Here is a 26239-nt window from a genome sequence, read left to right on the forward strand (position 1 = left end):
ACTTCGCCCAAGTTCTAGAAGTTTTTAAGATATCAAAAAATTGACGAGTGTCTTGCCTTTGTTAAGTATTTTTGTTATATTCTGCCAATTTTGGCTAATCGCGATGATACTTATGTATGATGACTGAATGAAATTGATGAAAAACACTCACAAACAACACCGATATCTAGGCCAGGACTCGAATCATGAACTTCCATGGCGAGATCGAATGTGTTGCTCCACCTTTTCTGAGGCAACACTTTCCAGCGCTCGGTCTCACGAAGTCTATGGATACGAGACGATTTGCGACCACCGAGTCGAATAATTTCCTCTCTTTTCGTTCTCCAGGTGACCTCTTTCGGCGAAAGGCAGAATTAAGCGGTCTGATCCGGCCCGTTCTTCCACTTTCGCGAACGGTGCAATATTTCATCTCTGGCACCGTTCATTATCTCTGTCGCTTTTGGGTGGCATAACGAAAAAAAGGAAAAAAAAAACACCCGTCCTCTTCTGCGATAATTGGAACGAAACAATCCACTCGCGCTGTTGCTGGATTCAAATCTTATCTTTCGCGAGGCAGTGGACATTTCGCAAGAACAACGGCACGATTGTATCTTTAGGAAAGGAGTTATCAACCACGAGAAACGTGTTCTCGTTTCGATTAATTTTGCGCCACAGATTACCATTCGGCAGATGGCTTAATTCGGTCGATTGAGGAGAAAATTATACTCTCGCTCCATCTGAACGAAATACACCGAATTAAAAACTAAACCAGCAAGAAAAGAACGGTTAATGTATCTGCCTTGATACTCGTACAAACTAATTCAAAATTAAGTTCCCAGTTTTTGTGGATCAGTAATCATATTGTAGAGATCAACTTGCCATATAGACAAATTTATAATTGCATTTGTGAAAAGCATGTATCGAAACAGGAAAATATGCGTTGTTATACATTTTACGGGTCCACTTAAATTCGTACAATCTTACTGCGTTCGTTACATTTACACGCTGAAATACATTTAATGCATTTAATGTGAATTTTTCTTATTTCAGTTTCTGGGAAATTCACACCTCATGGTGAAATCTTATGCTTCTTGGGTGGGCTATTTTAATTTCAGCATTGTCATATTTTTAAAAAAACAATGTTCTCTTCATCCATTTTAAACCTGTCCTTTTATAGTCTATATCTCCCTCACTCCACTTCCCTACTCTCTTCAAAGTCGATTCTCTATTATCTTACCTTATTTCCGCTGTGTAGGTATTAAATCTTCTCTCCTTTTCAATTTATTCTCTTCTTCTATTCTTTTCTAAGGAAAGGGAAAGACAAGTTAATGGAACTTCAGTAGTAACTGTAAGTTACTCTTGCAGTTACCTTCTGTTGGAAATTTTGCAACTAAGTCTAGCTTCTTTTCCGATTCCACGAAAATCCTTTCACCTTAGCATCCAGAGTTGGAAACAGGTGTTGCCAAATTTAGCTCTTCCCCCAAGTTACAAATTTGTTGATAACGTTACTTCTATTGCAAAAAGTAACTGTCTTATTTGCTCTTAAAAGTAGCTACTCACAGTTGAAATTCCTGAAAGTTGCAAACACTGCGCGAAATCAAAATGAGTCGGGTCAACTTCGCAGGGGTGCTACTGGCTACCAAGCTGTACATATCATCATAAACTAGAATTGTTAAATGAAGCGAGGTCAGCAGGCATTGTCCGTAACCTTTTCGCTCTGCCCACAATTCCATTGTGCTGGCTGACTTTTTATATCTTTCGACGCTTCAGGAGGAACAATCCGAAGGAGAAGACGGATGGCGCCTTGTGGAATTGGCGCCTGCGTCGGGAGGAGGAATGCCGCTGCTTCCGGCTCCTTGAACCCTCACCTCGCGATATTCAACAGGTCGTTGGTCGTCCTTTCTCTGGATGCATATTTGGAGGAGAATCGGCAGGTAATGTTCGCGCAGGGTTGCCATGTTCATTAAAAAACACTCTAAGATGTTCTTGGAAGATCACCTGGAAAACTCCCCATAAATCAGGCCCGGTTTTGTAGAGAATATGCAGAGCTCGCTTCATGATAATCGAGACGCGAAGAAGAGCATACGAGTACCTAGAAATTTTGGCACAACGTTATAGTATTTTGTGTACTTGGAAGAGAACTGTGGATTTCCTAAAAAGTAGAAAATTTGCAAGATCTGCCAACTCTGCGGGCTCGGTTTACGCTACAAAAAGATGCTGGCTTCCCAAACAAATGTTAAGTACTCGCTAAGCATGCGCTAATTCAATTTTCCAGCTATTCATTGGCGGTTCTTTTCAGAAACATGTGAGCATATGTACTTAACAATATAATAATAATAATAATAACCGGTGGCTCGACAGCCCTCGAAAGGGCCTGTGCCTCTCTCCCGACTGCCAGTCTCCCTCCACAATCCTACCCAGAGGTGTGGAGATCTTCAACCAGTAATGGACGCAGGGTCAGCACGTCGAACCCCCAGCCGTTATAGGAGATTTCCGAGACCGGATTACGCTACTCACTCGTAGCTCCCCAATTTCCTCACGATGGTGGGTTGCCACCGGTCCGAGAACCCAGAGACAGAACCCAGGCGGACTCGAACCCATACCGTCCCGCAGTCGGAGCCCAAAGCACAGCGCTTTGGACTGCACGGCCACGGGTAAATACGTTTGCAGGCACGCTGGTGGGACTTACCGTAAATTTTGCAATATTCTAGCGTTGACATTAAAGTTTGCCTGTTAATTTACAAAAAAGGGGTGCAACCGTTTTCCCCCGTTAAAGCTTGCGTGTCCGCGTCGCGACCTTTCTGTGCAATTCAGTGAGAAGTAAATACTGCGCCAGTAACCTCCTGGTTTGTTTGTTTGGTTGCTTTACGTCCACTTGGTGCACAGAAAGCCTAATCAGGACTAGACCTACAGTTTAAAGTAGAATCCGAACCACAATGTGCCTCCACCCGGTATCGAACCCGGGACCCCTTGATTATAAGGCGATGACGCTACCACTGCGCCATCGGGGAGGCGTAACCCCTTGCTGTATCAAACACAGACGCGTGAATTTTCAAATTCAGCAAAAAAAAGAGATTTTCTTTAATATTTCAATATTCGCCCATGTAAATTTCCATTATCTTTTAATGTTGGTGTGATTTCTGCACCACGTGTATCATTAAATGAGCATAATAAACATTATTTTTTTTTCAGTGTTGCTAGCCGAGATTTAAAATATGCGGGCGATTGCATAGTTATTCAGTTGAGCGTTTATTAGGAAGGTCACTCTGGTGCAACAAGTAATAACTTTTAATCCAATATTGTATTAATTAATAAATTCAATGTTACGAAAAAACCGGCTCCTGAAAAAAGGGGGCTGGCGTCTGAATTAGTTTTTGTTTTTTCTACCCCCGTGTCCAATATATATATAGCCCCAATCCCACCACTCACTCACTCACTCACTGACATAAATGTTCTCCATGAAGGAAGCCCCGGAGGCGAAAAACGCCCGATTACGACCCCCCATGAAATCGTCCCAAAAGGCCGAGAAAATTAAAAAATCTCTCAATCGGCCCTTCCTTAAGGGTGAAAATGCCCTTTTCTCACGTCCTTAGCAACCGTTGCCACGGGCATTTCTTTTGCACACATTGTTTCCTTCAATTCTTAATTGTCCAGCTACATTATATTTCTCACAGATAAGTAACACACAGATGAATCAACTCCTGGCTTTGAAAAGGTGCCTGAAACAAGGGTGACATCTACATAATAAGGAGTTTCAGCCCAGATACAATTACGTATATATTGTTATACTCAATGCGTAAATATCTGCATCGTGCTTGTTTCAACTAAATGTTTAGGGGGTATAGTGGCCGCGGTGGCTCAGTCGGTAACGCGTCTGACTACCATGCTCAAGGTCCCGGGTTCGATCCCCGGCCGGTTCAAATCCGGGAACTTTTCTAACGATGGAAGCGGCCCCGGCGCCCACCCAGCGTCGAATAACATGGGTACCTGGGGGAAACCCTGGGGGGTAAAGGCGGTCAGGGGCGTGATGCTGATCACATCACCCCCACTCACGACCGGATCAAGAAAGTGTGGGGCGTTACCTCCACACCCCCTATACGCCTTCATGGCGTGGTGCTAAGCACAGGGGAACACTTTACAATGCGTAAATATCTGCATCGTGCTTGTTTCAACTAAATGTTTAGGGGGTATAATGACATGCAATTCCTTAGAGCTTGCCGTGCTTGTTGCTAGGGAACTTAAAGAAAGTTTATTTTCACCCCGAATGCTACTGCAAGGGAATTATGCTAGAGTTTTCGATTGATTGATTGATTTGGTGTTTTAGGTCCACTTTGTGCACAGTATTAGAGTTTTCGAATTTTAAAATGTGAGCATCAGAATTCATTGCAGAGGAGAGATAGAAATTTGCGAAGAATGAAGGAAAACATTTCTTTATTTCAATTATGTTTAAAAATGTAAAACTGACTACAGAAGTAAAATGTTACTTTTCCAATTTAGTGTCGCTATTGAATTCGTTTACATAAAACATCTAACTAACTATCCTGAAACTGTTATTACTTACCCAGCTTATTATTAAGAAAGAAACCAATAATATTTTGATTATTTGTACATATTACAGCGCATACACAAATAAATTTACGTTCAAAACTTTCCAAATAAGCGAACCACGTCGGCGAGCGCACGAGACGTGGCCACAGGCCACGTCGAAAGTGCGCGAGTCTTGTATATATCGGCTCCACAATACAGCATTGAATACAAGAAAAAAACTTTCGAGTTTAAAGAAGAATATTCTGATTCATTACGGTTGCATTAATTACTGTAAACTATGTAGCGGTAGTTGAATGGGAGCGAAAATTGACCGTCTTAGACCGACATTCTTCCAAACAGCTCCAGTGGAATGTTCCCAGGAGGTGCGGTAGAGAACTTGGAGTCGGGTTTCAGGGGGATATGTAGATTCTTGAAAAGGCGAAAAGTAGGGCATTGACAACGAAACTCCTTTTATGATTATCAATCCTTTAACGAAATTCTTGAACACATCACAGCCACATCATACGCTACTCACCTGCCGAATACCGTTCGCCACTGCCCTTGTCCGTAACGTTTCTTCAGTTACGTTCGGGACGGTACAGTCTTCAACCTGGAAGGGTACAAGGGTATATAGTGAACCTCACCATGATACGTATATCACGATCATTTCGACATTTTTATGATACTATGATGCACTCTTAATCCATTAAACCTTTTGTGTTCTGAAACTGCACATTTTATATAACATACAAATTACTAGCGCTAGGATTTTCAGTTAGCATATTTTTTTTTTTTTAGTAAGTGTGATGTGTTCCCTAAATTTATAGAAATTCACATTATGAAGAAACTAATTGAATTAAGGTGCTGCATATTTTGGCATATTTGGCCATTTCTACGTGATACAGCATATTGTGATGAATTTTCGGTCATATTCAGCATACTTTCGCTTTTTCAAGAAATATACAGTCATTTTCAAAGTGGATTCGTTCTTGCTCCCTTGTTCATTCGAGTTTATTTTTTTGATTGCAGCAAAGTCTTTTTCATTTTTATTTGAAAATTTACAGAAAGTATTTAGTATTCATTGGGCATTGCAACTCAGGGCCCAGAAAGTGAACTAAAAGTAGTGCATATTTTATAAAATTTTAGGTCATAAGAGCATATTTTATTTTGCATATTTTAGTGATTTTTAGGTCATAAAAATCCTAGCTGTACAAATTACCATTTGGTTGAAAGTGAGTCATAGATTTCAACCGAATATTGGAATATATATATATATATATATATATATATATATATATATATATATATATATATATATATATATATATATATCGACATCCATATATTACAACCAGTGGCGCAGGAACGTTTTTCATTTGGGGGGGTACAAAATTCAGCCTCCCATATATATATATGTCCAATCAAGTGTCGCAATAATAATAATTAGGATAATTATATTTAATTAAATTAATATATTAATTTATTAAATATGTACATTAATTAATATTGTATTGTTATTATTACATGAATAGGTAAAATATAGTAAAAGAATAGAAATATAACAGCAAGTATTCATTATCTAGCTTACGTGTAGTTAAGATCGCCAAGATTTGCACAAAACAACTGCCCTGGCAAGGAATTTAATGTCAGATAGAAAAATAATTGAATATTTATTGAATAACAAAAAAAAGGAGTTAGATCCAATTAACGAAAAGTAAAGTTCCTGATTAATATTTTATGGATATTATCATTAGTAGTGTGCATAAATCTTTGGAATCCTTCAAAGCCGTATGAGACAAATTCCTTGCCTTCTAATAAGTTCAGCGGATAAAACCATCGAGTATACAGGGTGCAGCAGAAATAACTCCCGGATTTCATTCGTGAATAACAAAGCAACGACAGATGTTATGCAAAATTTTATTTCACAGTTGGAAAGAACAAGAATTACCATTTTGTTTCCCATATGTACCGAGACAACTCCATGAACGCCCCTACTTTTTTGAGGAAGACAGCATGCAGTTAATGTAACGTCTGACTGTTATGTATGGATGTTACGCAACTTCCTGCAGCCGCAATCGAACGAACGTGGCAAATTGGCTGTGTGGTTCCAACAGGATGGTGCCACAGCACGCGTATCGATGAACGTGCTACGTGAAATGTTTCCAGGGCGTCTGATCTCACTTCGAAGTCACCTTCCATTGCCAACTCGTTCCCCCGAGCTCGCACCCTGCGACTTCTTTCTGTGGGAGTACCTGCAGGCTAAAGTTTACCAAGGAAGGCCGAGAACAGCCAATGATCTGAAAGATGGTATCAGACAGGAAAGAGCGGCAATACCGACCAGACATAACTAGGAGGGTAATGCAGAACTTCAGGGCGAGACTTCAGAAATGCGTACACCGTGCAGATCGGCATTTGAACGATATCATTTTAAAACAAAGTCAACTATGTCACCCAAAATGGTGACTTGTGGCAATTTTGTAAAAAATAATTGGAACATTTTGTTCTTTGCAAATGTGCAATAAAATGGTAAACCTTGTTCTTTCCAACTGTGCAATAAAGTTTTGCATAACATCTATCGTTGCTTTGTTATTCACAAATGAAATTCGGGAGATATTTCTGCCGCACCCTAACTTTTAATTGTTACGCTGTTCAAGCATGGTATTGGCATTGATGGAAATTGAGTATAACAAATGCTAAACAATTATATTTTGATAAATTACTTTTACTACTTGGTAAGTCTTTTGGGGGGAAGGGGTCCGGACCCCCTGGACCCCCACAAAAACGTCCTTGATACCTAGGTATAATGTGAAGCCATGAGAAATATTCTCTTTTAGAACAGCACACACGAATGTCCTGTTATTTAATGCAAAATATGCATAAATATTTTTAATTGTTTTTGTTAGAATTTAAGTTTTTTAAAAAAACAAAAAAAAACAGATTTTAAAATCAGATAACAATTCTGAAACATATAAGGCCAGTGGCGTGGCGTGACTTTTTAAAAAGTGTTACCGGCTATCAGTACGACATTTATGCCTGCTAGACGTTATTACAACCCCCCCCCCCCCTTTCGGTAAAGAAAACATTTATTGGAGCTAGATATTTGTTCATTTCGTTCTTGTCTTGCAATCAGCACAGTGATTTAGCCACAAACACTCCTAGAAAGAACTACCACTCATGAGACAGTTACCACGAAAATCCAATGAATGGTGATAGACCCTTGTCAATTCTTCATCTGTCTCTGTTTCTTTGCAATAAGGTGCGAAGGGGAAGAAGGAGAACCACACTTTTCTCGGGTCAGTTTGACGTTTGTGTGGTGAGCACTGAGCAGACGGCAGATCTCCGCTCCTTCGTGGAAGTGAAGCCCAGCTGTACGTGCTACTGTTGCCAACTTAGTATTTTGGAGCAAGGTTTGTCCAAATCACGAATCACACAAAGGAACTATACTTTCGTCCATTACCTAACTGGTCTCAGTTGTAGTTCAATCCAGCCTTGGCTCTGCCTCTATTTGCTTCGCAGAAATTGTATTCCTATTTAGGCGGGATTTAGCTCTTTTCTGCCAATCCGATGTGACAACACTGGCTGCTCCGGTGGGTCTGAACGGAAAATCAGGAGTGAGGGGGATCTTGAGCCACCCCAACCAGGAATAATCATCTCCCACCCACTGGATATAGAAACTACATTATATAGAGTTCCACTTCAGTTCCGTTCATTCTCATTTTAAAAGTCCCATAGCTACGCATAAAAATATCTAAACAATTTATGGCAGATGTGTACCACATCCAATGCCTTTTAGAAGCCATGTATTTGGTATTTTCTCAGACATCTATAGGGTGTTGTATTAAAAAAGAAAAAATGAGTTCAGATGGTTCCCAATCAACTCGCAAGAAGTCTAACTTTGAAATATTTGTGAAAAATTTGACAAATCATTTATTTGTAATATAATTAGCTGTACCTAATGACGCTCTTCAAGTACTGAAAGTAATACGTATCATTCGGTACATTTACAAAACCGAAATTCTTCAGCTCTCAGAAGTAGCAAGGAAAGCCAAACACTCAAAAGTTTATTCTTTCTTTTCAATTTTTGGTGGACAATGTGAAGAGCCGGCCAAGATTTATTTTCGTATGTAGTGGTATTAAATGCAGATACATGCGTGTGTTTTAGGATGACATGTCAATTTCTCGTTCATGTGAAAATGTAAACTTTAATGTAAGCAGAAGCATGTGCGCGTCACAGTTAAAGATTTTCGCATCTACAAAGAAAATCCAAAACACATTCCCACCTCGCCGTACTCCGTGGCGGAGGGGTTGTCGACCTCCGTGGCGAAGTGGTTAGCAGAGCGCGCTACAACGCCAGGGGTTCTGGGTTCGAGTCCCGGGTAAGGCATGGGTATTTGTGTTCGTCCAGTTGATAAGAAACAAAGAAAATGTAAGAATTGAAAAGTGTAAAAGTGAGAAAAAGAGTGAATGGTGGGGGATACCTCCGTGTAGAGGGTATTTCCTTTTTTAAAAAAATATTAAAAAAAGATAGGTTAGCATAGCGCGCTATGACGCCTGAGGTCCCAGGTTCGAATCCTGGCCTGCTCATGGGTGTTATTTTTGAGTGTCCATCAATTTAATCATATCATCATCACTCATCCTCATCTTCGCGATTAGCCAAAAGTGGCAAAATGCGAAGTAAAATAAATCAAATCAATCAATCAAATATTCCCATCGTACTCCCAGATACCTTGTAAATCCAATCCAAAATCTACCAATAGAACCTGCAGTGAGTCTCATTTATCTCGTGCATTCATCTGACTAATGTAATGTCCTACAATTTGACTTTAGAGTTTAACATAAAATGGCGTTGTGTTTATGTTGCATTCGATATCACAATTAGATTTTAAGCAATTTATGTCCAATTATAAGAATACCTAATACATAGGTAAAAAATAGTCCCCCCTCTGATAAAATCGCAAATTGCACCCTGTTTAAATGTCTAGGAAAGATTTCATTTCACCTAGGAATGATATCGCGATGCGATGAGTCGAGAATTGTCACAGCCTCATCTCGTCTCCTGTGTGGTGAGGTCCTTCTCGTTCTTGTTTGTGCTTATTTTTCTTTCGGTTTCCACTCTGAAGTTATGAAAATTTATTCCAAATTCACCTCATTCTCAGATAGGCTAATCGGCACTCTATTTTTTAAAATATATATATATATCTTAATATATAGGTTTAAGTATAGTTTTCCCAACACCCTCTTACAAATTTATGAAAAATATGGGTGAGGTGCATGAGTGTATTGTAACACCCTCCCCCCCCCCCCCAGTTGGTCTGTCGTGTCTCGTCTCGTTCGTGTAAATGTTCCCTTTCGGAAAATTCCATTATAAATATTCAAAAGAAAATGGGGTCAGTCATATACTCTTCTGATGAAGATTTGTACCTTATCTTCGAATCGACGCGACCACTGCTTTAGAAATGTGTACCCCCCCCCCCCCTTACGCAAAGCAGCAATCGTCTGCAGCGTAATTGTCTGACAGTCAATCTGATTCCATCCTTCCACACACAATTTAAACAATTTTCATCTCCTTAAAGAGGTTTCCAAGAACTTAGGTCAATGAACTAACTAGTAGCAAGCACAATGTAGTAGAATAAGTTTACAATTAAATGTTTTGAATTTCTGTGGTAAGGACTATAATGCTTAAAATTTATAAACAATAATACATTTTTTATTGGGCGAATTGATAATAGGTAATTTTAACAGTAGCACCTTCCGTCTGCTGTCAAATTACCAAAGGGGGGTACAGGGGGTACAACTCGATTTACGGATTTAGGGGGGTACAGTACCCCCCTTCAAAAATTTGCGGGGGTACAATGTACCCCTGTACCCCCCGTTCCTGCGCCACTGATTACAACATACGATCCTCGTGCTTCAAGAGTAGTTGGTAGAATTGTCCCCATGGGAACCTTTTCAAATACCACACTGTGTGTGATAAGAAAAGAGAGTTCAAAAAATTATCGCATTGAATAAACAATGTTGTGCATTACAAAAACATTATTAAAGTAAATAAAGAAATGACAGCAAGGATAACTTGTTACACTACGAATGGAGACATTGCATTCTGCACACAAAAAAATTACAGGATCAGAAACCATCCACAAAAAAAAAGAAAAAGAGAAGATAAGAAATTCTTAGCTGAAGACACGCACCGTATTCCGCGAACACGAATGCTGCTGCAACAGCGATACAAGGAAGGGAGCGCGCTCCTCACGAGCCCCACTTTGGATGAGCGCATGCGCAGGTTATCTAATCATAGTCAGTGTTACTACTCGCGGGAAAATTTTCGCACGTGAAGGGGAATTTGAATGGGAAAAGGGAAATACTGCTCCCAATCGAAAGATTGCTGGCAAGACCATTGATGGATAATATTTTCTGTGCATAAGTGATTAACAATTTCTCCATTTCGAAGAGGTTTTTCTTATTTTAAAAAGCGTATGGTTTCAAACACTCGTTCTCTTGCGTCTCATACAGATCTGACAGAACGGTAGCACGTGGATGACCCAGTCTCTACTGTCGAGAGGTGAACAACGAAATGATGGAGAATTTGTCGCAGTTGTTCGAAAGCTGCATTGGTGAAGTTCACTGGCGTACGCAGGATATTTTTTCGGGAGAGGGTGGTATTGTATAGATACATAGTACAGTGGGATCCATGAGTATTACCGTGCAAATTGTCCATGACTATTTTCATTAATTTTTCTCCTGCATCCTATGTGTTTTTAAGTGATGGATTTTTATGTATGCTGATGCAGAAGTTGTCAAAACCTTTTTATGAGTTTTCTATTAAATCTTGAAGATCTTATTGGGTCAAATAAAGTGCACGAACATGGTGATGGACAATTTGCACGGTAATACTCATGGATCCCACTGTACATAGCTGCTTCAAGTGGCTTTAACTCATGTGGACCCGTGAGGCACGAGCCCACTCAATAATTTGTCGTGTCATAATGATTTTTATTATTATTATATTTCTTATTTGCTTATTGAAATCAGCAAATAACATATTTAAACAAGTAAGGATGTGCATTAATATCATGACACATAGACGGGAGGATTTATGAGATTTTTTGACTTGTAAGAACTCAGTGTTTTTCAAAAGTTGGCGATCCTGGCAACACAATAAGATATTTCGTACATTTAGAACTGTCCGCTCCCAGAAATGGCAATTGAGGGTAATTTTAGGGGGTTTGCATTTACCACTCTTGTTTTCCCCGAGTTCTTCAGTGCTTTTATTTGAAAATGTTCATTTCCTCAAAATTTCGGTGAGGGCTGTAACCCCATCAGTCCCCATCTGGGTACGCCAGTGGTCAAGCTGGTTGAACGTGACTGCGAGACCCTGCTTCGATTTCCGATTTCTTCTGACAATGTTTCTGCATAAAATGACTGCGGGGATTACCCAACTTCCTGGGGCAAACCGGCCACGAGGAGGCGGAGGTAAAAGCGACCCGAGCGCGATGCTGATCACACCTACCGCTTTGGTCAAGATCGAGAAGTTTCTTACCACTATGTACCTTCATGACATGGTGCAGATTTACCCGTCTTTCATCTTTCATCTTGAGTCTCCTTTTGTCCTGCTTCTCTTAGATTCTCATTCTGCTAGCCTTGTCTTTTTTCTTTCTTCAATGTTTGCCCCCTCCCCCTTTAAATTGATTTCCGTCCAACGTTCAGGGCAATGCCCCCTGCCCCACCTGTGTTTTTTAGTTTACATCTCGGAACAGCGTTCATAAGGAAATATTAAATCCGCAATGCTGCCCATGAAATAGCCCAAGTACGAAGCAAGATGGAGGTATGCCCCCTCCTTGAAAACTGAAAGTTTGTCTCAAATTATAAATTTCACACGTATGATTTCAATCCAGCCATAGCAAATTGTTATATATTATAAGGGATCGATATTACAAGAATGGTGCGAAATTTCGCAGGATGTGATAATTTCAAAATGAAGTAGTCCATTTTTTTTTAGCGGGCCGCATTATTAATGTTTAGGGGGATGGAATAAATTAATTACTTGCTTGCCCATCGTGCTGAAAAAAAAAACTTGCCTTTCCTTTGGGGGGAGGGGGTATTCTGTGGATTGTCATGGTGTTATATGATTAATATTTATGATGTGGAAAGTGTGGCCATCTTTCCACATTTCCGACGATTGTTTAGGGAGGATTAGCCAATAGGGAATGAAACTCTCTCATCACCCACACCTTATGGTCACGCGACATCACCGCAATTAAGAAAGGTTTTTTTTTCATATGACAAAGGGAATTTTCGGTGCCGGAAGTTGGCAACACTGATGAAGGCAGAAGGGAGGAGTGCCGTGCCGATAAAATTCTCATTTCACATTCAGTTCAGTCGGTGTTGGCGTTGGAAGTGAATCTCGAGGATGGCGCTGTGATGCGGTGTTTGTGACAAGTTTGCAGCAAGCTCTGTGCATATTTGTTCATCAACATTGTCGTGTGAAGTTCAGAAACGTTACGTCACGCGAGATCTTTCGTGCGAGCGCCGAGAGAAAAGCGGAGATGGCGCTCTGAGCGTCTGGTCCATCTGCAGCAGCCGGTGTTTACCTGTGTGACGTCACATTTCGAAGATAATGATGCCTCAGCAGGAGCCCAGCGGATCGGCTGTGTTTGTGACTCCGCAGGTAAGGATTCGGAGTGAAGAAGGAAAGAGAAAGGCTTTGGAATGTTAACCGAGAACCAGACGGCATTTCGGGGTGTCTTGGCCATATGTGAATGTTTATTTTACACAGAGTCTGTTTTTTTAGAGAGAGAAAGGCAGTGAAAGCATGGAATTCATCATCATTAGATGAGGTTAGGTTAACAAGGGGAATCATCACCACCGAAGGTTACGAGTTCGAATCCCAGCCTGGATAGGGGTGCGAGTCAGGCACGCATCTATAGTCGTATTTGAGGGGGTCCGAGTCACGTGTCTCACATGCAATAATAGTAATAACGTTTATAATGAATATGTTAATCAGATTAAAATAATAAGTAAATGAATAATAATTATTGTTATTATTATAGCATGAACAGATAAAAAAAACGTATTCATTATCTGGCTTATGTGTAGTTAAGATCACGAACATTTGTATAAAAACAGCCGTCCTACCAAGAAATTAGGTGCGAGTCTCTATTATTTCCACATAATCATCATTCATCCTTATCGCCGCGATGAGCTTAGACACACAAAAGCGACGTAAAATAGGAAAACTATTGAAGTTTCCCATGACCATGCACCGAAGCAGACCTCACCTATGAAACAACACAGCGATTCTTTCAGATTCTTCATTGTAGACGAGACTAGTAGAGTGGCTAAAAAATTCATACACATTAACCAAGATAGCAATGCCCACCCCTACAAACCAGCGGACTAAAGTGTACACAGTCATTTGTTTTCTCGTCTCGCGCCTGTGAGCTCTGCGACTACAGCGCCACAGGGGCATTATTATATTGGTCAAGCTATAAATTGGGGATTCCTCTTAGAGTAGTGAAGAGCATCATGGACCTCCCTACCCTAAGTTACGCCCATGGTGAGCGAAAATTGATTGCATTTCAGACATGGGCAAATAAGGAGAAGTGCAGGGTAGGTTTGCCCCCAACTTCTCTGAGTCTGCTACTAATAATAATATCTGCCAATTGATATTCATTAAATGACGATCGTTTGTATTTCACTTCGGTTGTGTGCCTTTATCAGCTGATCGTGACGATGAGGGTGAATGGTAGTGGATCAAATTGATGAGGAGACACTCGCACAGTCCAGGACTCGAACCTGTTATCTGCGGAAGGGAGATCGCGAGGAGACTATGAAATGCGTTCGACCACGCAAGGAGGAGCGAGAGGGTGCTAGGGAATGTTTAGAGCCAAGATGACAATAAATTGGGCCTGTGTGAAACATTTCACTGGGTGTTGAGGAAAATTGGGAGATGTTGGAATAGTCACTGCGATATCTGTGATGGAAAATAAGTTTTCGTAGCTGATATACTATTGCGAATTTATTAGACAACAAAAACAAACGGCATGGAGATTTACGGGATTACTCTACAGTCTAGAAGGATCTCTGTGTAGATGTAATTGTCAGAATTGCCAATATCGTCGCGATTCCTCGAATGGAGAGGAATTTTCGAAAACGGCCCAATTCCAGCTCCAGACTAGCTCCACTTCTTCCAGGCAGTGGCGTGCCCAGAATTTTTGAAGGGAGGATGTTAAAGTGCTGGTCCCCAAAGCAACCTCACTTTACTTCAAAGAAAGTTCCGAAAGGTCGGTTTTCCCCTTTACAATCATATATCAGGTCCACGTGGAGTCCAGTAAATCCTCCCCTGAAACCTTTTCCAACCAATAGCGTCCGTCCAAGAAATGACAGCTCTCGTCAACTCCACGTGGACTAAATGAGATGTTGCTAATTCAGTTTTTGTAGAGGTTTTTGAACGCGACGTTGCGATTCTTTATCTTTGCTAGGTTGTGTTATGGTGCTGTGCTATTTTTATATATATATATATATATATATATATATATATATATATATATATATATATATATATAATATAAAGACCATGGGAGTAAAACGTCGCAGTGAATGAATGGATGTATAAACACTGCACGCAAAAGCGACAACTGATCTTTGCCGAAAAATAGGTGGTGGCTCGAAACCAGATACGGTTCCGGTCGGCTTCCTCTGGGGTTGTGTCAAAGATACCGAACTGGTGATACTTAGAAGACTTAGGGTATACGTATGCTTCTTTAGTAGTCAGTCCTCATTTCGCCATATTTTCCTGACTTTGATGTTATTGTTTTTTAAAGAATACAGACCCTTTTTTTTTTTTTTACTTCAACCCCCACCTTGGGCACGGCACTGCTTCCAGGTCCCGGGTTCGATTCCCGGTGGAGGCACATAGTGGTTCGGATCCCACTTCAAACAGTAGGCCCAGTCCCGATTAGCCATACTGTGCATAAAGTGGACTTAAAACACCAACTCAATGAAGCAATGCTTCCAGATGAGCGCTACAAACATGCTGGCAGATCAGTGGAGATAAAAATACCCGAAGTAAAGTCAAGTCAGCAAGGATACATAATTTTTACGTAAGGGTCGGAATGTTAGCGCACTAAAGTCCGTGGTACCTCAAGGTTCTTCTACCTTGACGGGAGAGGAAGGAAGAAAAACGTCCTTGACCTTCGTCGAAGGATGAGCACGGAAGGACACAACGCTCGCACATCCTTGAACCTGGAACGCCCCTTTTACTCAGCATAATAATGCTCCTTCGTGGCGCATTGTGTGGCGGAAGGGGAGGGCAACGCCGTCCTATATTCCGTTCCACCGGAGACAACTTTCTTCCTACTTGTCGGCCGTGGCACAGTTGCGAAAGAGCCTGTCGTTTTCACGCTTCCATAGCCTCATTGTCCCCAACACGCATGCACACAAGCATCGGAACAAATTTTCCGTCACAAGACGCGTGGGAGTCGTGTGTGCACGAGAATTTCATCCCAGACGTGGGCGGACAAAGCGAAGGGCGGGGGTGTTGACTCCCCCCTTCACCCAGAGACATAAAATGAACAATAAATCGTTAATTAAGACGATAAAATAGCCCGTTACTGAGCACAAAAGAACTCGGCGGCCGACAACTGGAAGCGTTTATCCGCGACTGATCCAAAAACCTCGAAACAGTCTATATTTTTATATATTTTGCATATCGTCGCATCTTGTTTTTTAATTCATTACATACAATTGCAACATATTATGGTGTATATCCGTTCGCTATTGTAGGGAGACAAATTTATGGTAAATAAAAACTGAGGAGAGCGGTAAATAAAATGTTAGATCAGCGGTATATACCAGCGGTGGAAAAAAATAAAAATTGGCACACACTTTTTCATTATGAGAGGAAACAACATACAAAAGAGCTATAAATTGATAAACTACTTCATTTTTATGTACTGTACACATACACAAGTACTTAGCTGTCCAACCAAAAAGAAGACATCAACACAAAATAACTTCATTTCTAAATTGCATATCTCAAGCGATTTATTCATTGTATGTATTTAAAGGATATCCTTGCTGTCCAACAAATAAAATAATCACTACTGCACATACACAAACACATGTTGAAAATCACATGATGATAAACAAAATTCATTCATGACTGAACACAAATGACACCATTGTCTCCCTTGATGTGCGGGAACAGACTAATCTTATCGCTGCTACAGCTAGCAGGTTCAATGCAACTGGAAGTTGAGTAGACATTCGGGGGAAGAAAGGAATGCAGCTTGACAGGGAGCGAAGTTTTCGAACTGAGATTATGTGCATGGGAAATCCCAATTTGCAGCTTCTTCCTGATGTGATCGAAGATAAAACGTTCTTCAGCTGCAAGTGGTAGGAAACTTTAAGCAAACATTTCGTTATAAATCGACAGTTTGCGCGCACAACCTCGATTGCCAGTTTTTGCGTGTTTTCTACTTAATTTGATGATATTTCCCGGTTATTTCGGGAAAAAAGCGTTCATTTCGTGGAAAAGCACACATTTCGCATTACTTCGCGAATGAAACTCGTGCATATTTCATCATTGGGGGTGTAGTTACGTGCAGAATGTTCAAAATTGCATCTTTTTTTTTCACATTTCGCGATTTCGCTCATCGCGAAAATTCAATGTCCCTAGCTATTTGATTTTACCACATCCTTCCAGTTCCCATACTCACCAGTTTTATTAGATATCGACATAAAATTTTAAAATACTGTATTTGAAGTCATTTTGGCAGTTTATTTTTACGCCCCTAAAACCACCTGACACTCTGTACATCGAAAATTCTTGACAAATCTTATGAAACAGTAAATCCATTTCTTACTATGTGACCAAGGAAATATGTAATATAGTATGAACCATACGAATCCATAATAACACATGTAATGACCTCCCGCCTAGCGAACAGTTAACGCTCCTGTCTTTGCTGCGAGAGGTCCCGGGTTTAATCCCCAATGTGAACTCCAAAATTTCGGTTTTCAGCGAGCATCGTGAGGACAATTTTGGAAGCTACTCAATTGTGATTTTTGTACGTCTCTTTTCTGCCACGTTTTGCTAATCGCTACGATGGCTATAAGAAGTAGTGGACTGCGGTCTCGAACACCAGATGACAATACCGACGGAACGCTTCATCCCTCTGTACGCCTTGGTCCTGAAAGATGACCAAGGATATTTATGAAACTGAAAACGCTCTAAAGCCGTTCCTCTTTCCTCACACCCTAGAAAGGCTGGAAGCTCCGTCTTCTATGTATATTACTGCCATGTTTGTGCAGAGAATGAGAAATCGATATCGCTGGAGCGAAATGTCACGCAACCTGTGTATGTAGGCGAGTCTCTTGGGGAAACGCATTACGTATGCGTGTCCCATGCAGAGATTGGCAAAGGGAAAGGCATTTCGTGGGTCATGCGAGTGTTATGTGGGTATCGCAGATCTTCACTTCCGGGCGATTCTTGTGTAACCGTCACCCACTGATGTTTCTCTGTGCAGTACGCATATAATGTGCACTGAAATAAGAACACACCAAAACCTCTACTACGTGGTGTACCTAGAGCGTGAATTATGGGAAGAACGGGAATCTAACCACTAACTCTCTAGCCTTCTTAAACCCGAAGGCTTAAGCCTGCAGCAACGCAAACCTTCCATCTGTCCCTATCCTGGGCAAGATCAATCCAATCTTTTCCATCCTCCCATCTGAACGTTGTCCCTCCATCTTCGTCTTGGCCTTCCTACAGGCCTCTTACCATCAGGTTTCCCAACAAGAATCCTGTAAACTCTTTTTTCCTCTCCCATTCGTCACATGCCCTGCTTACCTAAGTCTTCTTGATTTAATTATTCTAATTAATATCCTGACATGAATGCATAGTATGCAGTTCTAAATTATGTAACCTTCTCCGTTCATCTGTCTCCTCAACCCTTTTGGGTCAAATATTTTTCTAAGGATTTTATTTTCAAATACTCTTAATTTATGTTCCCCAGGAACAGGAATCTAAAAAACAAATAAGTCTGAAATGCAACTAAGCAAGGGGCACTAAACACTTCCTGTTTAGAAGAACATTGCTCCTCGAAGGTGGTGTGATCTGACGGATTGGTAATCGCAGAGGGGAAAGCACAACGCAGTGTGGGAGTATGTCAAGCAACCTGTAGCCAAACAACACGTAGGAGCTATTAGACAACGTCCCTAAACTGGTTCTACCAATGGCTGGTTTTCTCAGCACGAAAGCAGACTCCGGCTGTTCCAGTTTTTGCGACTGATGCATGTTGTGCAAATAAGACATCGACCTCCTCCGTCGCTTGGGAGGGAAATTTCCAATTTCAAAGGGAGAAAAACCACCGCCCCCTCTCGACGACGTATTATTATTATTATTGCATGGCCGTTGATGTGCTCAGCGTTGTTTAATTATTAGAGGTATAGTAGAAGATCTTGTATAAAAAGAACGAAATGTAATGTTACTATGAATGTATTATCCTACATCCATAGGCGCCGACTCCATGGGGCGTGGAAAGGCTCGAGCCCCCCCCCCCCAATGTTAACATTGTGGGGGCAGAGCCCCCAAATAATTTTGCTTTAGAGGATGTAATGTATTATTTTGCTTCTCTTGTAAAGTTTACTCTGAATTGTGCCACATGAACTTAACTTTAAATACACATTTGAAATGTTGGGGGGGGGGGGGGGGGGCTATGACCAGAGACAGCAAAACACATGACTTATTACTATATACTAAGTATGTAATTATGAGTATTGTTAAAATTTTGACAAAAAAGAGTTTCAAGAGACGATGTGCATGAACTAGGGTAGTGGATGGGACGTTGCTACAAATGGCTCTAACATGACATTCAGAACAAGATCATTGATATATTAGGGAGATCTGTTTTGCGCTCCGTGGTAGCAGATATTAAAAGTCGGGAATATTTTGCTATTATGGTTGACGAAACTTGTGACATATCCATCCGTGGACAATTAATATTCTGTATTAGAACTGTGAATAAAAAAATTGATATTTTGGAGGAATTCGTGGGCTTTTATGAGATTCCGAACTCTGAGGCCAAAACTTACAAAAGGGAGAAAATGAGTCATTCATTAATTTATTTCAGTGATCAGAGCCCCCCCCAAATAATTTTGACAAGTCGGCGCCCCTGCCTACATCATACATATTCTATCCTTGTTTTTTTTTTTACTAGATTTAGTCCTGTATTATGTTATATATAATAATAATAATAATACTATTACAGCGTCTACACTTTTTAAAATGCGTTTGTTGCTTCGTTCGAGGGAAATTTCGGGTTTAAAAGGGTTTTTTAATAGTAAAGGGATATTTTGGCGTGCCGCGAGGGATTTTTTTCTTTTGGCGAAACGGCGGGCGTTGTTTGCGAGGCATTCCATTCCTTTCCCACGGTGTCAAGTGCCTAGCCGGGGGAGGGAGTGGTTCTGCAGGGCCATTTCCTGCCGCCCCCAGCCAGCTGCTCCTCTGTCGGAAGCAACAACCTGCTGGAACCTGTCCTCTCCTGCCCCAAATATCGCTTCCAGATCCAGAAACGTCTGCCATGTTGTCAACGCTTCCTCCTGTGTCATATTGTTAAATTATCTAAAAATATATTGGTCGTTGATTGATTGATTGATTTCGTTTATTTTACTTCGCGTTTTGTGCCTCTTGGCTAATTTGCGAAGATGGGGATGAGTGATGAAATGATGAAATTGATGAATGGACATTCACAAACAACCAAGCCCGACCGGGAATCGAACCCCTCGGCCACAGGGTCGGGCCATATTGGTCGTTGCATTGAGGATATTCACAAGACTTTCTGGCATTTCCAGTCACAGGCGTACGCACGATTTTTTTTCGGGAGGAGCTGGAATTGTAAAGGTGGAGAGGGGGGGGGGCCTGCATACACAATAAGATATTTAATATTTTTAGATTTTTTCTCTGAAAGTGGAAGTCACGGGTCTTTGCATTTATCAGTGTTTTTTCCCCGCGTTCTTCATTGCTTTTATGTAAAAATGTTGATTTTCTCAAAAGTTCGGAGAGGGCTGTAGCCCCGTCAGCTCCTCTCTGCGTAGCCAGTGCTTCCAGTGCTGATAATAATAATTGCAGGAAGCAATGACGTAATTAAAGGGGAGGTCCAGGGTACGGGCCCAAATCAAAGACTTACCAAATACTAAAATTGAATAATCATTTATACTTATATAGGAAGGAAACTATTTCAGAAGTCGCGGTTTGTTTGCGGCAACTTCTTGCAGTGGATGCAGAATAGTCGATGAAGAGAGTTGAAGGCACAATGAGTAGGCAACACTGGCGGAATTTTTGATGCCATAATGTTGTTAGGTCACTCCATAGGAGCCCGAACGCAGGGTTTCCTTCTTTGTGGAGAGCGACGGGGTCTGCATTGTGTGAAGCTGGATGCCTGCTTTTCTTCCCCATTATTCAGGGGAACGAGGGTAATAAGGGCAAGACGGGGAGAAGGATCAGGTTTCAGCATGTTTGCCGTCACACGAAATGGATTATCCCTTCGGTTCGCAGGATTCTTCCAAGGAGAGGCAATGCCTTGCAATTTGCAAACACTGCCTGCATTTGAAATTCGGCACCCCCGTGATCATTGAAATGAAATTTCGCGTGGGCGAGGTGGATTCCAAATTCGAGAAAGGTCAGAGCATATAGATGGACCCAAATAGGTTTTGCTACACGACCTTCGGTAACTTCAAATCCTTTCCATCTCTTCAGATCATGGATACTTCGTTCCAACCTTCTTGTCCGTTATGTTGAGAGTATGTCACTAATGAATGCAATGGGGTCCTAGCGGGTACAGACCGCTCCCGTAAGTTTGTAAACATTTTGCATAAATATAAGAAATAGTCAATAATATAAAAAATGGACAAGGCACGTCTATCTTTGTTTCTTAGAGCAGGGCATGAAATTTCAAGTTTGAGGTCAGTCGCCAGACTAAAATCTTTGGTCGCCACTATTTTATATTGATAAATAATAAAAATATGAGCAATTATTAAAAAGAACATACCTTAGAAATTAATGTTTATGTAGCGCTGTCGTTCTGCACTGAAGTACCACTTATCAATCGCAACTGGTGGGCCAAACACTGACCGGGGGGTGGGGGGGCATTTACGGAAACTCTGAGCAAATCATCCAGTATCTCAGTCTTTAGAGAGTTCCTGTAAATAGTCTTGAGTCTGTTGTGACAGCTGAAACCTCTCTCACATGATGCTGTGCACACTGGTAAACAGCACAAAATGTCAAAATCTGGAGCAAATTGGTGAATCTTGCTGAACACTCCTCACTGTGAATCTTCGTCAGCATCTGATTCAAAGTCAGAGAAGGAAACAAAAGTTTGTATTCTGTCCACTCTGCTAACAGAATATCCATTTTCTTATTATAAAGGCTCGGGTTCAAGTGTATGTAGAGCTTCTTTATTTCTTCTATCCCACACTGAAGAACATTTTCGTTGGGAGGCCAACCCAAGGTGTCGAAAACATGCAGAGATGCAATCACATCTGTTTATATAGATTGCAATCTTTCTGTGATGTACACCTTTGCATTGTTAATTAAGTTTCCTCTAACAGTCTGAAACTCTCAACCTATTGCCCAATCTAAATAATCAGTTATGGCTGTGAAGTGACCAGCAGAAGTAGCGTTTGGGAGCTCTATTACTCCTAAAATGTTCTCTTTGATGTGACCATTAATTGCATCCACGTATCGAACATACACATGTGCATGCTCGACTGACTATCTATCTGTGGATCCATCAACAGAAGGCTGATGTATGTACTTTTATTTATTTTCTCCACTAGATCTAACTTCAAAGTGTCAGCTATGAAATGAATAAATTCTCCTCATTGCTTTTCATTGCCATACTTAGGTAGAACACTCACACTTAATTGTCCTGCCAAACACAGCAGATCTGCAAAGTATTTAAATGGCTTCTCATGTTTAGCTACATAGTATGCTACATTAAATAAATTTGTAAGATGGGGTCGGCATTGAGTGGAAACGGGGTTTTCAATCGGCTCGCTTTCCAAAACCATGTATGAATGTTGGATTGAGATGTTCGGGCGTGTTTGACACACATTTGAAACAACAAAATTTTAGTCGCCAGCCCCAAACTTTTGGTCGCCAATGGCGACCTGGCGACCGAAAATTTCGCGCACTGTCTTAGAGAGAGAGGTTTGAAGTAATTGTGAAAGGTTTATGTACAGTATCTGGTCAAGTCTTGGACATACAGCTTCAAGACAAAATGATGTTCCCGATTTCGTTCATTTCAAAATCTCAAAAAGTATTTTTTTTCTTTCTATTGAAGACGCGTGGTTGCGCTGTCGGCCACCAGAAGGCAGTTTAGTAGCAGTGAGGAAAATGGCTACCACTGGATACCAGAAAGCGTTCTGTATTCTCGTTCAGCGGCATTTCCGAACAAGATTTGTGGTTGAACCGCCTTCTGCAAGTCCATTAGAAAATGCTACAACATTGGTGGAATTGCGTGAGCGCATCACTGCAGCCATAGCCGACGTGGACCCTGACATGCTAGGAAGAGTGTGGCAGGAACTTGATTATAGACTAGATGTGTGTCGTGTAACACGTGGATCACACAGAGAACATTTATAATACGCCAGGAAAAAACATTTTGAGTTTTTCAATCTGTGTGTGTAATATCAGTCTTTTACGTATCATTACAATGAAATAAATAGACACTGAAATCGGGAACATCATTTTGACTTACGTTGTATTACGTATATTTCATCCAAATTAGGGCTAATTTCAAATTTATATTTTACTCCCTCAAATTAAAAAGATGCTATAAACTTTATTCATTCAATTCAAGAACATGTATGGTTTTTTCGCAATCTCATTAAAAAATATATGATCACATAACTATTTCGACAAGGAACTTAATTGAAGGAAAAAATAATTGTAAAGTGGATATTTTTATGGACAATAGAATTAATGCACATCAACTCAATATTAAAAATTCACAGTGCTTACAAGTAATATTGGTTGCCTGTGACCTAGTTAATAATGGTAGTAAATCATGATTTATTTCAAACTTCTGGGCCTCTCCGATGCCCGGGTTCGATACCCTGTGTGTGGGGGCACATACAGTGGTTCCAACTTTGAACCGTAGATCCAGTCCCGATTAGCCTTACTGTGCATAAAGTGGACTCAAACTCGATCAATGTTTGAAACTTCATATTTACGTCCGAGTTTCCGCAAAAACCAAAGTTTTGTTCTGGCAAGCGTTTTTTCACGCTGCAGCTTGGAGAGCATCGCGGCCTACTTGCGCATCGTGCCGAGTCAGCCGCCGAGATGTAAGTCACCGTGCCACTCGAAGCAGGAATGCAAGAACAAACACTCGCGTTATTACGTCGTCACTCGCTTTTGTTGTGAATTCCTGGAGCACCTCGCGTTTCTGCGGCCATGCATTGTGCCATTCGTGTTTTCTCTTTCTGCATCGTCCTTCGGAAATCTTCAAATGTCGCACATACTCTAAGACTACCATCCTGGTTTATATTGGTCAGGCTGTTGTTAAAACCAAATAATAATGATATGCTGACCAAGGCAGTCTATATTTCAGTAAATAATAAAAGAAAAACACTTCACAACGTGACGTTTCAACCCTCTATGAGTGTCTTCCTCAGATTTAAAACCAAACTAAAAATGAAGTAAAGTTCACACAGGAAGATATACAAACAGCACAGTCTAGACACAAGAATGTATTGCAAGTTCCAGTCCTTATCTGCGACATTAATGATTATATTATGATGATGATTACAGTGATACAATAATAACTTATAAATTAATTCCAAATATATTATTATTACCACTGTATTATTAACATTATTATTATTATCATCATCATCATCATTATATCCTTGAAGGAGACTTCGAGTAGATCCACCTAATGAGTGAGTATCCTGTGTAATTGTTTTCACTAGTTTTTATAATTTCATGCAAGAACACGTTGGGGGATATTTTTTGTCATAATGAAAGTGTTATTTTTGGAATTTTCAAATTCGTGAAACAATATGTCGTTTGGGTTAAGTTGTAGGATATGACATGAGAAACACATAACCCAAGTTCTACATTTCACATTCAATTCTTTTTCGATCCAACAAATTTTTGGGGGGGGGTTGTAACTTGAACTATGTCGCTTTCCAGAGGAGGAAGGGGGGGGTGGAAACTTCAAGAAAATAACAAATAGCCTCGCCTTTCGATATGTCCGAAAAGAGTCATAAAGCAAAGTAATTTTCGTTAACCCGAAATTTTGATTACATTTTAATTTTTTTTTTTTTATCGAGAGGGATCTGTTACTTCGAGATAAAACGGAAGCAGGTATTTGCAATACGCAGCGGCGTCGACAGATTCTGTGCTGTGGGTGGCCACTGGACGAACGTCAAAGAAGAAGTAAACGGGCCATATCTTTAAATCGAAACGGATTTGATACTCACGTTGCTATAACTTCCACTCAAACACAGAGATTCCAATGTTGCATTGAAAATGCATTCAGATCTCCACGGTCCAGGGGTTTGTAGAGTGCGCTCCGAAACCAGAGGTCGTGTGTTCCCGTCATATTCACGATTGTCTCCGCAATTTTATTTTTATTTACGGAATCGCCAGGTGAATGTTGTCAGGACCATTGGCAACACGAGAATGCGTCCCCTCGACACTATCCCTAATCCAAAGTCGAGTTTCGAGTAATCATATTCACTGCCTCCCGAGCTGTTTGTTGTTCTGCGTGGTTGCGAGAAAAGGCTACCTTTGCCCTTACACCAGCCGTGCCTGAACGTCAAGGGTCTTCATTCATTAACGATGACACTTGTGCATTAGAAAGTGTAGAATTGTGCATTGTTCTACGGTCCTCGTTCCCTTGTGAGAGTGAGGGAAAATTTACATTGCTTCATTTCCTGCATTTGACATTTGTACAATGCCATCGTATCCGTTGCCTAGTTTATGTTTTGCAATTGACTACCTGTCAGTTGTTAATATAACTCCGAGACATCGAGTGCGAAAAATAAGACGATTTAACTTTCCTTGTATGGCAATTACTTTTCTGGAATCAAATGATTACAATATATTTTAGTTTTAATTTGTCCAACGCACGGATATGCTAATCGGGACTGGACCTACAGTTTAAAAGAGAGGATCCGAAGCACTATGTGCCTCCATCAGGTATCGAGCCTGAGATCCCTTGATTATAATCACGGCGATGACGTAACCGATACGACACCGGCGAGGCCCTACAATGTATTTTAAACACACGAAGGTGAACATGTTCTTCACGTATTGACGAATTATCAAAGTCCCAATAAAATTATTTGTAAATTAACTCCAACGATACGGACAATTTATTTGCCGTATTTCAACTCCACGAAGTTAGTAAAAAAAAAAAAAAAAAAAAAAAAAAAAGAACCCCTCTTATATTTTCTTATTAAATTGGCCGCGGTGGCTCAGTCGGTAACGCGTCTGACTACCATGCTCAAGGTCCCGGGTTCGATCCCCGGCCGGTTCAAATCCGGGAACTTTGCTAACGATGGAAGCGGCCCCGGCGCCCACCCAGCGTCGAATAACATGGGTACCTGGGGGAAACCCTGGGGGGTAAAGGCGGTCAGGGGCGTGATGCTGATCACATCATCCCCACTCATGACCGGATCAAGAAAGTGTGGGGCGTTACCCCCACACCCCCTATACGCCTTCATG

At 40.9% G+C, this 26239-nt stretch overlaps 1 protein-coding gene across 3 annotated transcripts in view; it reads left to right on the plus strand.

Moving 5' to 3' along the window:
- p130CAS (Serine_rich_CAS and FAT-like_CAS_C domain-containing protein p130CAS) overlaps window positions 1–26239 on the plus strand; it is a 114058-nt gene that overhangs the window by 21455 nt on the left and 66364 nt on the right. For 2 of the 3 annotated variants that reach the window (XM_083143972.1, XM_083143974.1), the window contains exon 1: window positions 12888–13171. The exons of the other annotated variant lie outside the window; for it this stretch is intronic. In XM_083143972.1, coding sequence (XP_083000098.1) covers window positions 13121–13171 — 51 coding nt within the window. In that variant the 5' untranslated portion in view covers window positions 12888–13120. Of the gene's footprint in view, window positions 1–12887; window positions 13172–26239 lie in introns of those variants that run through there. 3 annotated transcript variants of the gene reach the window in all.

This window comes from Lepisma saccharinum, chromosome 22 (assembly GCF_977018435.1).
Source record: "Lepisma saccharinum chromosome 22, izLepSacc3.1, whole genome shotgun sequence".
Classification (NCBI taxonomy): domain Eukaryota; kingdom Metazoa; phylum Arthropoda; class Insecta; order Zygentoma; family Lepismatidae; genus Lepisma; species Lepisma saccharinum.